Genomic DNA, 14,479 nt, shown 5'->3' on the forward strand with positions numbered 1-14,479 from the left:
TTACGACCGGAGCCGCTGCGCTCCACAGAACAGGCAAGAGAGGGGAAGGCTTCACTCGCGGGCCACGCCGATGCCAGCTGCCGTGTCAGGCACGGCCAGCTCTCTCACCTGGCTGGGAATGCTTCGTGGGCTGGGGCCTGACCCGGGATTCGATGAAGACTTGCTGGCCCTGGTTCTTCACCATGTGCACGTCCTTGCAGATCTCCTGGAAAGTCATCTGGGATCGAGAGGGAAGAACAGTCAGCGCAGCCCCCAAGCCCCACACTCCAAGGGGGAAGCCCCCAGGTGTGCCCTGGTGGATGCAAAGTGGGCGCCAAGCCTCCAAGAGCCCAGGCTCAGCGCCCCTTCCCATGTGAACCGCAGACGCCCCGGCATTTCCGCACTCACCGGCCGAACAGCTTGTGCCTCTTCATTGGGGATGCCGTTGCTGTCACTGGACGAGGCGATGCTCAGAAACTGCTCGTGGGAAGCATTGCTCCCCATGCTGCACAGGCCCATGGAGCCGTTGCTGTGCACCGGCTGCCAGGAGGAGGGAAGAGCAGGATGAGGCCACGGAAGAGGGGCTGGGGATGCGAGGAAGGAGAGGCCAGAGGGAGGAAAAACCTCAGGGGCGGGAAGGGAAGTCCTCACCTGTAGCAGGAGCCGGTGGATCTGCTCTGACAATGCCTGGATGTCCAGTCCCACAGGCTTCACCTTCGGTGCTTTGGGGGCTGTGAAGACGTCCTCATTGAGGGGGCCCCTGGAGAGAGCAGAGGGGTGGGGCTGGGATTAGGGTGACGTGTGCTTTCCTCAGAGGTGGAAGGTGTCAGCTCTTGGCGCTACCTCACAGTTATTTGGCTTTTCCCAGGTTCCCAACATCTCGACGCTGCCCCCTCCACTCCTTCTCTGCTTAAACCTTCCGTTTTCCAAAAAATGACATTCAGATTCAAGGGGGCAAGAAATAAGGCGCTCCCTCCTCCCACAGACACCGGGTACCCAAGGCCAGAAGTGATCGCTGGCTACTTACGTCCGCACTTTGTGCCTGCCCATGATGAAAGAGACTTTGCGGCTCCAGGGGTTGACGAAGCTGGACCAGCTGGTGTCGATGGTGACGTATTCGCCGTTGCGGGCACAGAAGCGGATGGGCGAGTGGTCGAAGGGCTGGCCGGCATATTGCAGAACTAGGCAGGAGGAAGGAAGGGACGGTTGAGAGAGGGCACAGCAGCCACTGCAAGCACAATTCCCTTGGGCTGAAAAGATGCTCCACACAGACCATAACTGGATTTGCCTGGATATCTTTGGGTGAAGGGCAATTCAAGCACCCTTTATCAACCCTCCTCCTCTGAAGGTTTCTACAGATTTAGTCAGTGAATCTGACAATTAAGACGTTCAACCAGAATTCCAAAAAACCCTCCCATCCTCTGCTCCCCTTCATTTTGTACTCACTCTTCTTGTGAATGGCCAGCATAAGAGGCCGGTCTTCTGGGTGCAAGTAGAAGAGGACGGGGGTTCCGACTAGGTCCTGAGGAAGGTAGCCTAGCAGAGGGGCAGCTCTGGAAATGAGAGAGCAGACAGTGATCAGGACGGGGCAGTGCGAAGGCCAGGCATTACGGACCTTAAAGCGATCATCTGACTCCAAAGAAGCAGAACCATTATCCTTGTAACCCAAGAGAAACACAGGCATGGACACAGATAGAAGGCGAAGCTGAAGGATCTAATCTAAAGCACCAAAATACCTGCCCACCATGGTGATGGATGGGCAAGTGCTCTGTTTCCTTATGTGATTCTTGGGTGTCCTTGCTCAGGGCTGCAGCCCCACAACCGGACACAGTCATGGGGGGACAAACGTCAACTCAAAGCTTCTCCACAGCTAAGAGGGAAAGCTGAAGCCACCTTCCCACACGCACCCTCCTCCTCTCATGAATCCCAGAGTTCCTTACCTCTCATCCACATCCTGAAATAAGCAACTGGGGGTATGTCTGGTGGTGAAGATTCTCTTATCAGGAGGGATTCTGGGAGCTGGAGCAGAAAAAACGCAACCCACGTAAAGCAAACCATTCTGAGAGCAACCAACACTCCCCCCCCCCCACAGATGTGTAAAATCGCCCCCTTTGTTTCTGTAAAGCGTTTAGGTTTTGACTCTGCATGCTAAGGCATCCACAAAGAGCCTGCTGAATGGACCAACAGAGGAAGGTGTTCAACAGCGAGTTCCTCCATTCCATTCAAATCTTTCCTCTACTTGTATTCGTCAGGACAAGTAATATCCGAACAACTGCACGTCGCATCTGCTTTGGACCTGCGAGTTAACAGGGTCTTCCTTCGCACCCGCCCCCCCCAACCTGATGCCCTCTGGAGGCGTTGGACTACAACTCCCATCATCCCTCAGGAGTGGCATTCCAACAGGCCCGGAGGGCATCGGTTTGGAGAAAGCGACTCTCTCCCGCCATCTTGTGGTCAGATTTGGTCACGCACGGTGTACAAATTTAATTTCTGAACGGATTCCCAACAACGCAAACACCGCTGCAAATTTGCAAGCTGAAATGGGGAGCTAGAGACTACATGACGGACTGCTCTCCTCTTACACCCTCCCCACTAACACACAAACACACACCCAAGATACACGCTGCCTCTCTCTTACCTTCATAGCCTGAGTGGATGCGCTCGGCGATGAGCAGGCAGCAAGGCTGTCCCTCGGCGCTGTCTGAGTCACGCACTTTGGTCAAGTAAGGGGTGAGCCGGAAGGGGTGGTAGCGCATCTCCCGCCCGCTCTCGTGGCCTCCGCTGAGAAACAAATGCCTGCAATAAGACCAGAGGCCAGAGGAGACCAGGACGACCAGAACAGCAACAGATGTGGCACTGGAAGGGGGGACCAGGGAGGCGCCGTGCCCCCACCCCACCCTTTCCACCCCTCCTCTCCAGCTCAGTTATACTCTCTGATTTTGGGGTGGGGACAGAGAGAGAGAGACAGCACTGTCCAACCTTCTCACCAGCTAATGAGCAGGGAGGGATTCTCTCTACCAAAGTGAGCTCTGGGGCTCTGCTCTCTGCACATGTCACTGATTTTAGGTGTCCTTTCTGTAAAACTTTTAAGCATTCCGTATAACCCTTGGCCAGCTAGCCAGACTGTTCGGGGACTGGCCAGACTAAGTGTTTGGTAGGATGGCTGATGGGAAAGACCGGATTCTCTCTGCTGTGTGCAAAGTTCATATCCTGCCATCTTCAAAATGCTATGGATGCACAGGGCCTTATGAAGACGACATTCACCTGATGCGACAGAAGACAGATTTCTCTTGGGTGTAATCCATGGCAGCTGCAGCAAACAAGAGAGAGAGAGAGAGAGAGAGAGAAATGCAATTGGAGGGTTAGTAACAAACAGGTGCAAACTTGAAACTGACACTTTCCTCAGTTCCTCATTTGATCCCCAATTCTTAGCTGCTTTAGAAACTGACAAGCAAGCTTTTTTAAAAAAAACAACAACAACTGAGGCCAGGCAGAATTTTCCAGCCCTTCCGGAGGAACCACTTTGGGGAAAGCAAACAGAGGAACTTTGCTGCTTTTGGTTACTATTGTTCTACGGCAGCCTTCCCCAGCCTAGTGTTACAGTCCAACACATCTGGACACCGCTAGAGGAGGGAAGGGTCCTTGGCAGCCTTGACTATAACTCTTGTTGAAGCCAAAGTGGGATTTGAGGCCCAGCTTTGGCTACAAGCTGGCTTTTGCTGCCCTCCCAAAGTAAATCTACGGAGAAAACACGTACTGGCAGAGGCACAGGCGCTCCAGGAGGGCAAGTGGTACGGCGCTGTGGACCCGTAGAAGATGCTGACATCTTGCGGTGCCAGGAATTCCGCAAACTTGGCCCCCTTGAAGACGTCCTTCTTGCAGCGCAGGATGAAGGCCGCCTGATCTGAGATGTAGGCGATTTTCCCGGTGATGAAAGAGACGGCCACCGAGAATGTATCCTTTGAGGGTAAAAGGAGCAGGAAAGGTTGGGAAACGGAAGCTGTTTTACAGAGGGAGCCCTCCCACCCCAGAAATATGGACCACTGAGAGAGGTTAAGTGGAAATTGGTATCTCCTAGGGCAAAGGGAGGGGGGAGCCTGTGGCCCTCAAGATGTTGTTGGACTCCAACTCCTATCATCCCCCCAAACCTGAAGAGCCCCTAATTCCCCGTCCTGATCTAAGGCCAAAAAACCAATGAAGAGCAAACCTTGGAGCTTGTCCTCAAGCCAGGATAGCTAAACAGTCTATCTCTGAGATTAGCAGACATTGGAAGGAAATAATTGGGTAAAGGCCACTGCCTAAGCACAGCACTTGTTAAAAAGGATGCTGGGACATGTGAGCCACAGTCTGATCCAGCAAGGCCATTCCTACTGCTTTGCCAGGGACTCGGTTAAGTTAACCGCACTCAGCTGGCCTGCCATGTCCACGCTGAAAACATCGAGGAGGCCTGCGTGCATGATAGCACAGGAACCCCACGTTGGCACACAGCCAGGAGCACCTCTTTAACAAGAGGCAAGATTGCCCAGGTACAGACTCAGAGCAACACGGGGCTGGCCGGCGGGGGGGGGGGGGGGGGCGGGAGAGGGAGAGGGAGAGACAAAGGACAAGACTGAATACTCACAGGGTTTTTGAGGGTGTATTCTGACGTGATGTTTTCCAGCTCCTCAATGGTGTAAGTAGACATGTCCAGATTGTAGGGCTGGCGGTCGTCAATGGTCCATTGCTGGTAGTAATCTTGGCTGGCTAAAAAGCGGGGAAGGACAGATCAACGGGGAAGCCAGAGGTGTGGACCCACACTTTTGTCGATGCTTCACGGGCTGCTGTGGTTAGATACACCCAAGCTAGATGCACCCAAAAGCCACAGAGCCTACCTTGGACCTGTCTGACACAGGAGAGCGCATACTGCAGCGTGGCCAGAGTCCCCGGCTTCCCCTTGCTGCGCTTCTCCGAGGGCAGCCGGATCTTCATCTCCTTCAGCGCCTTCATCAGCTCCTTTTGGGTCTTCACACGTGCGGACTGCTCACTGCTACCGTGGCACAAATAAAAAACACACACCTCCGGTCACATCAGCTGCACAGCAGACTACGACCCCTAAGAAGGATCCACTCAGTCTGGCTGAACCGACCTCCACTATTCTCCAGCTCCTCCGTTCATTTGCATCTACACACACACACACACGCACACACACCTTTTCCAAGAGCCTGATGCAGAAAGAAATCAAACCAACTCAAAGTATGTTGGCTAGATTTATTTATTTTTAAGAAGTAAAAAAAATGCCAGTTTGGGCTAAACAGCCATCTTATGTATACTCTCAGTATGCTTAAACTGAAGGAATGGAGCATTCAGACATGGATATACACTGAAAAGACTTTTTCCCCCCTAGTTCCACCTCCTCACCAACACACCCCCAGCGTTTCAGTTATATTCAAGGACTTACTGGAATTTGTTCCCCCACTTCTAAAGCCAGGCCCCATGATGGAGGGGCCCCCTCTCCTGCCCCGCCCTAGCCAAGCCTCTGCTTACCTGCAGCCACTGGTGGACGGGTTGTCTTGTTCAGAGCTAGCGCTGAGAAGGCTGTAGGCGATGGAGCTGCTGGGAGGAGAAGGACTTTGGGAGTTTGAGCTGTGGAGAGATGCAGAACGTTGCTTAGCCCACCTGCGTGGCAGCTCAAAGTACGGCTTGGTGGAACACGATCGCTTGCGTAGTAATGCACCTGTGTTTGCCCCACGAGAGCCCACTTGACCTGCACTGACAGCTCCCGTCCTTTGAGACCAGCGTGGCAACCACTGAGTTACAGTCATTCACACCAGAAGGGAAGCAGGAGCTGTGCTGTCATGGCTTAAGTACAAAAACCAGCCCTACAATGACATGGTGTTTTTTTAAAACCCAGCTCACAAAGAGAGAAGTCCTGAGACCTATGCTTAACAGGTCATCAGCAACAAGGGAGAGGTGAGTTCCAAGTTCCTGAAGGCCAGCCCCACACGCCTGCAACCCTAATTCATACCTCTTGTTGCTTTCGGTGGTTTCCAGGAGAGCGGAGTCTTTGCCGTTGCCGCTGCTGCGGGAACTGCTATGGGAATCGCCGTGCGATTCGTTGCCGCTGGACCCGTTACTGTTGACGTCCATGTCGTCATTGGCTTGGCCCTGGGATTCAGCCCCTCGCTGGACTCTGCTTCTCCTGGGGGCTCCAGAATTGCCACTTCCAACACCACCTCCGCTCTCAAAATGGTTCTGCCCGGGCTCACAACCGGTGCTCATGATTGGTTCCAGGACATGGATGCCTCCTTGAGGAACCGGGAGGAAGGGTGCGGAAAAAGTGGGGACTTCCACAGCTGCTAAAGCAGTGACAAGTATTTTTTAAAAGGGAAACGCGTTGGCCGAAGAGGAGCCCTCTTTAGCCGGCGTCGTGCAGAAAGGACTTGAACAGAATCAAGCGCGTCTTAGGTAATACCTACAAGGGGAGAGAGATGGGGACAAAATATAGCGTGGAAAAGTCTGATTCAGATAAGTCTGACTCTGGATTAAATGCTGGGTGTCAAGTATGCTGGCCGGCATTATAGAAAGCGGGAGAGGCCGGAGCCCACTTCTAGGCATGGAGGCTGATATGGAAAAGCTGCACTGATCAACCATGGTAACAGGTCCTCCACACGGAACCCGTAGCAAGATCTCTTCACCAAGTTACTGAGGAAGCATCAGATGTCAGCTGTTGCAGCCTGAAACCAAAGCACATTACTAAGTAATGGGGTTTATGGCCAATTATCTGACCCAGCATCAGAAGCTTTGCTCTTGGGTTTAGATACGTGAGCATTTCGTGGCTGGAAGCACTCCTAATGCCTTCGAGAGCAGGGGCAGAAGGAATGAAGATGATCTAAAATGTAACAGGCTCTCATCCTGGCCGGCATTCCTGGTTTATAAAGAGATGGCAAGGAGATCCTAAGAGCCTTTCCATTCATCCACCCCAGGCTCTCTCACGGTTACACATCCAAGTTCTGAAAATCCCACAACTGTGTTTGATTTTGCCTTGTTCTTTCGGACACCAAGTGCGTCTTTCCTCTCCCTCTTCCTTCTCTCCCACCCGCCACTGCAGCACACGTCAATCACAAAGGCAGATCAAAGCAAACTTCAAGGAAAACCCCAAGCTAGCCACAACTTGGGGTTTCTACTGTGGCCTTTTATAGCAGCCAGATTAACAATGGTGGACCAAACGTGTGAAGGGTTAATCAACCTTCATGAATTTTGGGTACACTGATCCTTTATTTTACCTTAGGAGATAAGGAAAACAAACAAACGTTAACTCTGTTTTGCAAAACTTTTCCAGCAGTGCCAAGCTTTATAAAAAAGAGTCTGGAAATGAGGTTTATTGTATTTAACTTACTTTATTAATATCTGCTTCTAGAAAGTGGTGGGAGGCAAATCTTTCTCTCTCTCTCTCTCTCTCTCTCTCTCACACACACACACACACACACACACACACACACACAGAGAAACTGGAGAAATAAAAGAGCGTTATAGACACCCATCTAACACACTGTAGTTAAGATAGTAACCCAGGCTGTCTTTGGATGTATTATATAGATACACATACATACAAGGATATTGCATCTTATCAACTGTGCAGGGCTGGCTGAAATTCAACAGTAAGAGGTTTCCCCCATCAATGCATCTCCACACTGGGGAGAAAGCTGCATCTGTTGAATTCACAGCCACCAAGGTCAAGGCACAGGATCCCTGCCAAAAAATAAAATTAAAATATGCCAAACCCAAAACACTGATATCCGAAGGAATTGGTTGCAATTTTTTTTTTTAAAAAAAAAAGTAGTAATTTAAAAGCACTGGTTTGGTTTTGGTTTTTGGTTTTTAAAAATGTTTAGCTAGTTTACTAAGGTAGAAGAATATCCAGTTACAATCCTGCTACCCTGGAAACATTTAAGATGGGTTGGCATAGCAACCATGGCCCAGTTCCCTCTGCTTTCCCCCCTCCTCTCCATGCAGCGAGAGGTTTTTCTGTCAAGTAAGCAGCAGTTATTCAATTGCATCTAAATCCCCTGTGTGTGTGTGTGAGAGAGAGAGAGAGAATGTATTTAAGAGGGAAGTCTATTCCTGGTGCATTTCTTCATCTTCTCCTCCCCCCCCTCCCCCCCCCCCCCCGGCCGCACACAAGATTTCTATTCCTCAGAAAGGCCCATTTGTCAGACCAGATAATACACCTTAGCCTTACTATATTTAGCTCTTCTAATTGTGGACACTATTTTTAATCTTAAAAACCAAACAGATTCTTGTTTACAAAGCATTTATGGCAAAGCTGCTGCGTCCGTCCTGTAGCTGGGCTGCTAAAAAAGGGCCCCGCTCTCCTTCCTCTGCCCCCACCACCTTATTTATTTATTTATTTATTACATTTCTATACCGCCCAATAGCCGGAGCTCTCTGGGCGGTTCACAAAAATTAAAAACATTCAAAGTATAAAACAACAGTATAAAAAACCGTAATATAAAATACAATATAAAAGCTCAACCAGATAAAAACAGCAGCAATGCACAATTACAAATTTAAAACACCAAGTTAGGTGGTGTTTTAGGTCTGTGCTTGGGATCCTATTTGAAAGGCCGGCTCTACTCAGCATTGTCCAACATCTCCCATAACATGTGCATCAACATTTTAGTCAGCATCTTTTAGAAAGAAAGAAGCCACATTCTTAAAAGGGGGCTGTTCTGCACTTGAGACCGGGATGCTGTGTTGCCTTACCACAAGGACCCCACATGCCAGAGTAACGCTTTTGCTCCCCATGGAGAAACGCAGGAACCAAGATTCAAGGCCCTAGCGGGTGAATAAAGCAAACGTTACAAAACAGGCCCATCAGGAGTTTGCTCTTGCTACCTCTCTCTTTTGAAGACATTGGCACTTTTTTTAAAGGAATCCATGAAGTCTGCGGTAAGCAAATGCATTCTTAAGTTCTAAGTGGCAGTGCTTAAAGCCACAGTGGTACATTCTACACATTTCAGAACAGCCTTCCTCAACCTGGGGCGCTCCAGATGTGTTGGACTGCATCTCCCAGAATGCCCCAGCCAGCTGGCTGGGGCATTCTGGGAGTTGTAGTCCAACACATCTGGAGCGCCCCAGGTTGAGGAAGGCTATTTCAGAACAAAGAGAACTCCCGGTGACTAAGTAAGAACTATGTTGGGTCTCCACAACCCTCCCAAAGAAGACGTAATTACATAGGTAAAATGACTTTTTTAAATGACCAACTTAGGTTAGAATCATGCAATTTTTGAGAGCCACAGAGCTCTTTGCTTCTGCCGAATAAGAAATCTACAAGCTTGCATACAGCTACACCAACCAGAACATGCCCCAAATACTTGCCTCCTGGGACAAGGTGTGTGTGTGTGTCAGACTTTGAACTTAAGCATACTTATTAGAAAGGAATGTGAACGTTTACTTGGGTTTTCTTTCAGCGCTGAACACATTTCCTTGGACAGACAAGGCATTTGAATTTACTAAACTGAGGTGGAAGTGGCTGGACCACGGCTTTGCAATTCTAGATAAGGAGCCCAGTGAAGTCTGTTGAACCAAAGTAACAAGAATCTTGTGGCACCTTAAGGACTACATGCAGGAACAACCACTAGAAGAATGAAAAGCTAGCACAGCCAGAAACTAACTGAAACTACCAGAATGGGACAAGTCAGAGAAACTCAAGGAAGGGAGCAATGCTGACCTGTCCCATTCTGGAAGTGGTAGTTTTCGCTGTTTCCCCCGCTGTGTTGGGGGTCATTCCCTCTAGCACAACTTGTTTAGAGTGGGTGGGGGTTACCAGTAGTGGATACTGCCCCTTGACCACAACTTGTTGTAGTCCAAAACATCTGGAGGGCACTAAGGCCACAGCTAGACCTAAGGTTTATCCTGGGATCGCCCCTGCCTGAGCACTGGATCCCCTGTGTGTCACCTAGATGAACAGGTTTGACCCCTGGGATAAACCTTAGGTCTAGCTATGGCCTAAGTTGCCTGTTCTTTTCAGTATCAGCTTCACCAACAACTACAAATGTATGATGTTTGCGAGGCTGAACACGAAAAGAGAGCAATGAAAGAAATGTCAGCAAGGGTAAAGAGAGTAATGTCAGCAAGCATGTTGGCCATGTGGTCATTGCTGGCTCAGTTGAGGTGTCGCATCAAGCCATCCTGTTTTTTTCAGGATGTCCAACTTGACAACCTGCAGCTTGCAATTGTCTGGCAAGCCCAAATCAGAAACCATTGTTTTGAGGCTGTTTTGAGAAACGAGGCTTGTTTGCACCAAAGTCCCCGAATCACGTGGACTGCCATTACATTCAAATTCAATGAAAATGAAACTTACTGTATACAGAGCTAGATTGATTTAAGAGGATTCATACATAAAGTGAATGCTGTTCAAATTGACGATTTTAAAAAGCAAGAGATCTTGCATGCTGAAATAAAGCTACGAACTTGTTAGAAGCAAGGGCGCGTGCGCCTGTGTGGGCGTGTTACGTAGAGAATGTCAACAAACCACACACCCTGCCTATACTGGCGAAGTCTCAAGGACCACTAGGCAAAAGGACCCAAGACTGTGGCTTGAGCAATATTCATCAGCCAATACAAAGAAATAGGTAGACGCCCCCTCCAGAAGTGTTGGACTACAACTTCCATCAACCCCAGCCACCCTGGCTATGCTGTCTGGAGATTATAGGACTTGCAATCTGACCCCTCTGGAGGGTAAGAATTAGGGGGAGACTACTCCAGCATGCAGATATTAAATCAGAGTCCCCCACACACCCCCACAACATCCTGCGCCTAGCAAAGAAGGACCCACTCGCCGGCTCCCCTTCACAGCACGCCCAAACCTTCTCACCTGCTCCCTTACCTCCTGTGCAAGAAGAGAAACTCAAGCTGCTGGCTGACGTTTTGACACACATACGCACACACCACCGGAATGGCTCATTTCTAACAAGTTTCCATCAGCTGCCAAAGCAGCAGATAGAACCACCAGCACACCAGAAGGGCTCCTTTCACACACACACACACACACACACACACACACACTTCTTAGCTGCAAGCTAGAAAGCTGTCCAAAGGCATCCCCGCCCCAAGTCACTCTTTCTGCAGCAGAGTTACCACACGCAGCAGCACGGCAGGCACCCAGGCTGGCCCCCACCACCGCCCAGCAGCACCATCTTCCTCCCCGTCCCGAAACGTTGCCCAGCGCTTCCCTTGCTCGCAGAGAGAGAGAGAGACACGCCCCCCCCAAGCGCCCGCAGCACATGCCCCACACTGGTGCTGCTGAGCTTCCTCTTTCCTTCCCCGCCTCCACAGCCAGGGAAGGGCGATTACGAAGCCTCTTTCAAGAGAGAACATTCCGTTCCCAGCCTGATGCACGTGAAGCGGCGGGCGGCACCAGCGCAGAACCAGCACCACCGCAACGGAGCCTTCAGTCAGTGCCGGAACTTGCCAGCTTGTGCAAGGAAAGTGTGGAACCCCCACCCCTGGGGAAAAGAATGCAGAGAGGCTAAGGGGCTTTCTCTCGCACCCACCCACCCATCCCAAGTGGAAGGAGAAGCCTCTGCCTAGTTACTCACCAGTGGAGCAAGCGGGAAGGTCCTGCCTCTCTGGAGCTATTAGCCGACACACGCCTGGGACGGGGAGAACTGCGCTCCGGTTCCCCTTGACCAGCCCGTGGTGATTCCCTTGCTGACCAAATACATCCTCTTGCTGGTCCGCCCAGAGAGCGCGGAGCGGGGTGCACGGTGGTGACACGCACTGTGGACAGCGGAGCCTGGTTAGCCTTCCCTTCTCAGCAGCATCTGGCTCTTGCCAAGCAGGCGGAGAAGCAGTCCATTGTATAACCCCGAGGGCGGAGCAGCCGTGCCCAGGAGCTGAGTGAAGTCAGCAACACTCCCCCTCCACCCCCCTCACCCGCACGTGTACCGTGGTGCTGCCACCAGCGGGGCCTGGGAGGCCCTCATTGGCTGGCTGGCTGAGCCAATGAGGCGCCGACATTCTGAATGCATAATAGCCAGCAAAGTCTTGTCATTCATCAAAGCACCGAGGGGGGGGGGGAGGCGGGGAGGCAGCACCCAGCAGCGCCTGCCAACAGCAACTGTGAGATGCTGGATGCCCAACGCCAGCTGGGAAACTGAAAGCCTAGTTACAGGAGCAGGCTCACATGGGCTTGGTTGTTGCACTATTTAAAACCACACAATAGCATTTCCCAAAACACCTTGCCTTAACTGTGTGCATCTCCCCAGCCCCAGCCCATTCCTTTCCCTATTGCCAGACCCTTCGCTCTTCCCTCCCACCCTGCCCGTCTAGTGCAGAGTTCCCCCAACTTGGTACCGAACAGCTGTATTGGACAGCAATTCCCATCATTCCCAGCCAGCATGGCCATTGGGCAGCGTCAATGTTTCCGTAAGTGCCTAGCACATGTTCAGTGTGAGTAAACGTTAAAAATAAATTAAAAGCATTGTAAAGAACATTAACATGAGCCAACCATTTGAACTGGACTTCCAACATTCAAAGGGTGCTACCATTTTTATCTTGTTCTGTTCTCACAACTGATTCCCTGCAATGGAGAGGTTTAGTTCATGCCGAGGTTCAACTGGGTCTAGCCCCATTAGTATCACAACTCTATCATGAAACACATAGAATATTGACGGTTACGGTAAGATGGGGTAGGGTAAACAAAAGGCTAACATACAAAATAAAATGGAATAAAATACAAAACTGCAATGAATGACATTAAAACAGCAATAAACAGTAACCACAGAAGGACAGAGTGCGTTAAAGTACGTGCCTCCCTGCCACGACACAGGCTCTGAACACCAGGCCCGGCCGCGGCTACTCCCTGCTCAAGCCAAGCACCACCGCTTGATACACCTGAGGCAAGGGACAAAAACCACCTTCCTCCAAACTATGTGGAGAAAGGGGTTTAAATGGAGAAGGATTTCAATATATAAAATAAAACACTGTGAGTTATATGTGCTGAGGTGAATGATTGTCAGAGTGGGTGTTAAATGTGTAAACTTCAGATGATAAATGCCAAACGGACATGTGGGATTTTTGCGGTAGTTAAAAACAAAATAATTAAAATTTATTTTTAAAAGTTCACAAGCTTTGTTTCAAATAAAACATTTAAAAACCTTTTTGAAACCTTTCATCCAATCCCTTCCCTCATTCACATACACGCTTTCCTTTCCCTCACACAATCACTCTTGAACTTTCTTTATTAGTAGTATTGATTAATATACATCAACTATGTGCACAGCACACTCCAAAGACACCACTCTCTACGCTGACCCTCAAATTTCCCAGAACTTAAGTACTCTAAACACAGAGAGCACTAAAGACTCTAAGACAGCCTTCCTCAACCTGGGGCACTCCAGATGTGTTGGACTGCATCTCCCAGAATGCCCCAGCCAGCTGGGGCATTCTGGGAGATGCAGTCCAACACATCTGGAGCGCCCCAGGTTGAGAAAGGCTGCTCTAAGAGTACCTAACAAATCCCCCACAATCCCCTCAGTCCTCCCCTTATATATCCCTTCTCCCCCTCCCCAGACATTCTCACTCCGCCCACTCAGGCCCACATTCTAAAACCCACAGACTTACAAACTGCAGACATACATTTGGGAACTGACTTGTGGGGTGTAAAGCAAAACTTCAATAGCACATCTTTTCATGCAAGTACTTCACTTTGGAGGTGTTTGTGCTTCAAGCAGGCAGGGAAGGGGCTGAAAAGTGAGTGGGCAAAGGCGGCTCTACTTTCCCACCCCTGCACACTTCAAAAAACATGAGGAAAAGGGAAGAATACACACAAACAGCAACGAAAATAAAACGTGGGCCAGAGAGCTCATCCAAGCAGACTTTGATCATGACAAATATTACAGCCCTTCAACACAGGAAGAATAACACAGGATGACATGTGGTGCTGGGCACAACACCAGAAGCCTGCCAGGGTTTTCTGATTCATGGGGGGGCGGGCGGACAGGCAGGCAAGTAAATATAATCACAATGGGAGATGGGGGAAAGAGGAAAGGTACAAAATATTGACTCACATCGCACACATTATCTGGGTATCACACATTATTTAGTGGTAAAGCAACTCTGCCTTCTCTGTTCCATGCAATGTGTCAGAGGGGATCAATATTCGGTTAAAATATTTGGTCATCCAAAGCAAAGAGGCAACCTTCCCATCACCACAATGCCTTTTGTTCTGATTGTCAAGCAATGTCCTGTAGCCCAGGTTCAAATTCACCCACACTCCCTGGGCCTTGCAATGATCTACCATGGCTTCTACCTTCCAGAGCTCCATGAGAGAGAGACAATTCAAGAGGTGCAGTCATGCAAAGTGGGTCAATAAAAATACCAGCCCAGCTACCCATAAGAAAGCCGAGTTATCTGCAACTGAAACAAAAAAAAAGAATCAACATGTGTAAAACTCCTGTGCTTGGATTATTACCCGGAGCAAATTCATGTTCAGCACATGCAAACAATGGGAGGGCTG

General features: G+C 50.0%; 1 protein-coding gene across 6 annotated transcripts in view; it reads right to left on the reverse strand.

Annotated features, from left to right (window-relative positions):
• PER1 (period circadian regulator 1) overlaps nucleotides 1-14,479 on the reverse strand; it is a 34,636-nt gene that overhangs the window by 10,415 nt on the left and 9,742 nt on the right. For 2 of the 6 annotated variants that reach the window (XM_063138395.1, XM_063138390.1), the window contains exons 1-15: nucleotides 11,559-11,876; nucleotides 8,722-8,793; nucleotides 5,984-6,430; nucleotides 5,503-5,601; nucleotides 4,851-5,005; nucleotides 4,601-4,722; nucleotides 3,737-3,938; nucleotides 3,244-3,289; nucleotides 2,618-2,760; nucleotides 1,920-1,998; nucleotides 1,426-1,532; nucleotides 1,007-1,160; nucleotides 631-739; nucleotides 388-519; nucleotides 109-217 (exon numbers count right to left, since the gene is read on the reverse strand). In XM_063138395.1, coding sequence (XP_062994465.1) covers nucleotides 109-217; nucleotides 388-519; nucleotides 631-739; nucleotides 1,007-1,160; nucleotides 1,426-1,532; nucleotides 1,920-1,998; nucleotides 2,618-2,760; nucleotides 3,244-3,289; nucleotides 3,737-3,938; nucleotides 4,601-4,722; nucleotides 4,851-5,005; nucleotides 5,503-5,601; nucleotides 5,984-6,237 — 1,711 coding nt within the window. In that variant the 5' untranslated portion in view covers nucleotides 6,238-6,430; nucleotides 8,722-8,793; nucleotides 11,559-11,876. Of the gene's footprint in view, nucleotides 1-108; nucleotides 218-387; nucleotides 520-630; nucleotides 740-1,006; nucleotides 1,161-1,425; nucleotides 1,533-1,919; nucleotides 1,999-2,617; nucleotides 2,761-3,243; nucleotides 3,290-3,736; nucleotides 3,939-4,600; nucleotides 4,723-4,850; nucleotides 5,006-5,502; nucleotides 5,602-5,983; nucleotides 6,431-8,721; nucleotides 8,794-11,558; nucleotides 11,877-14,479 lie in introns of those variants that run through there. The other 4 variants (XM_063138393.1, XM_063138392.1, XM_063138391.1 and 1 more) reach the window with 4 other exon arrangements.

This window comes from Elgaria multicarinata, chromosome 11, assembly GCF_023053635.1.
Source record: "Elgaria multicarinata webbii isolate HBS135686 ecotype San Diego chromosome 11, rElgMul1.1.pri, whole genome shotgun sequence".
In the NCBI taxonomy this organism is placed as follows: Eukaryota; Metazoa; Chordata; class Lepidosauria; order Squamata; family Anguidae; genus Elgaria; species Elgaria multicarinata.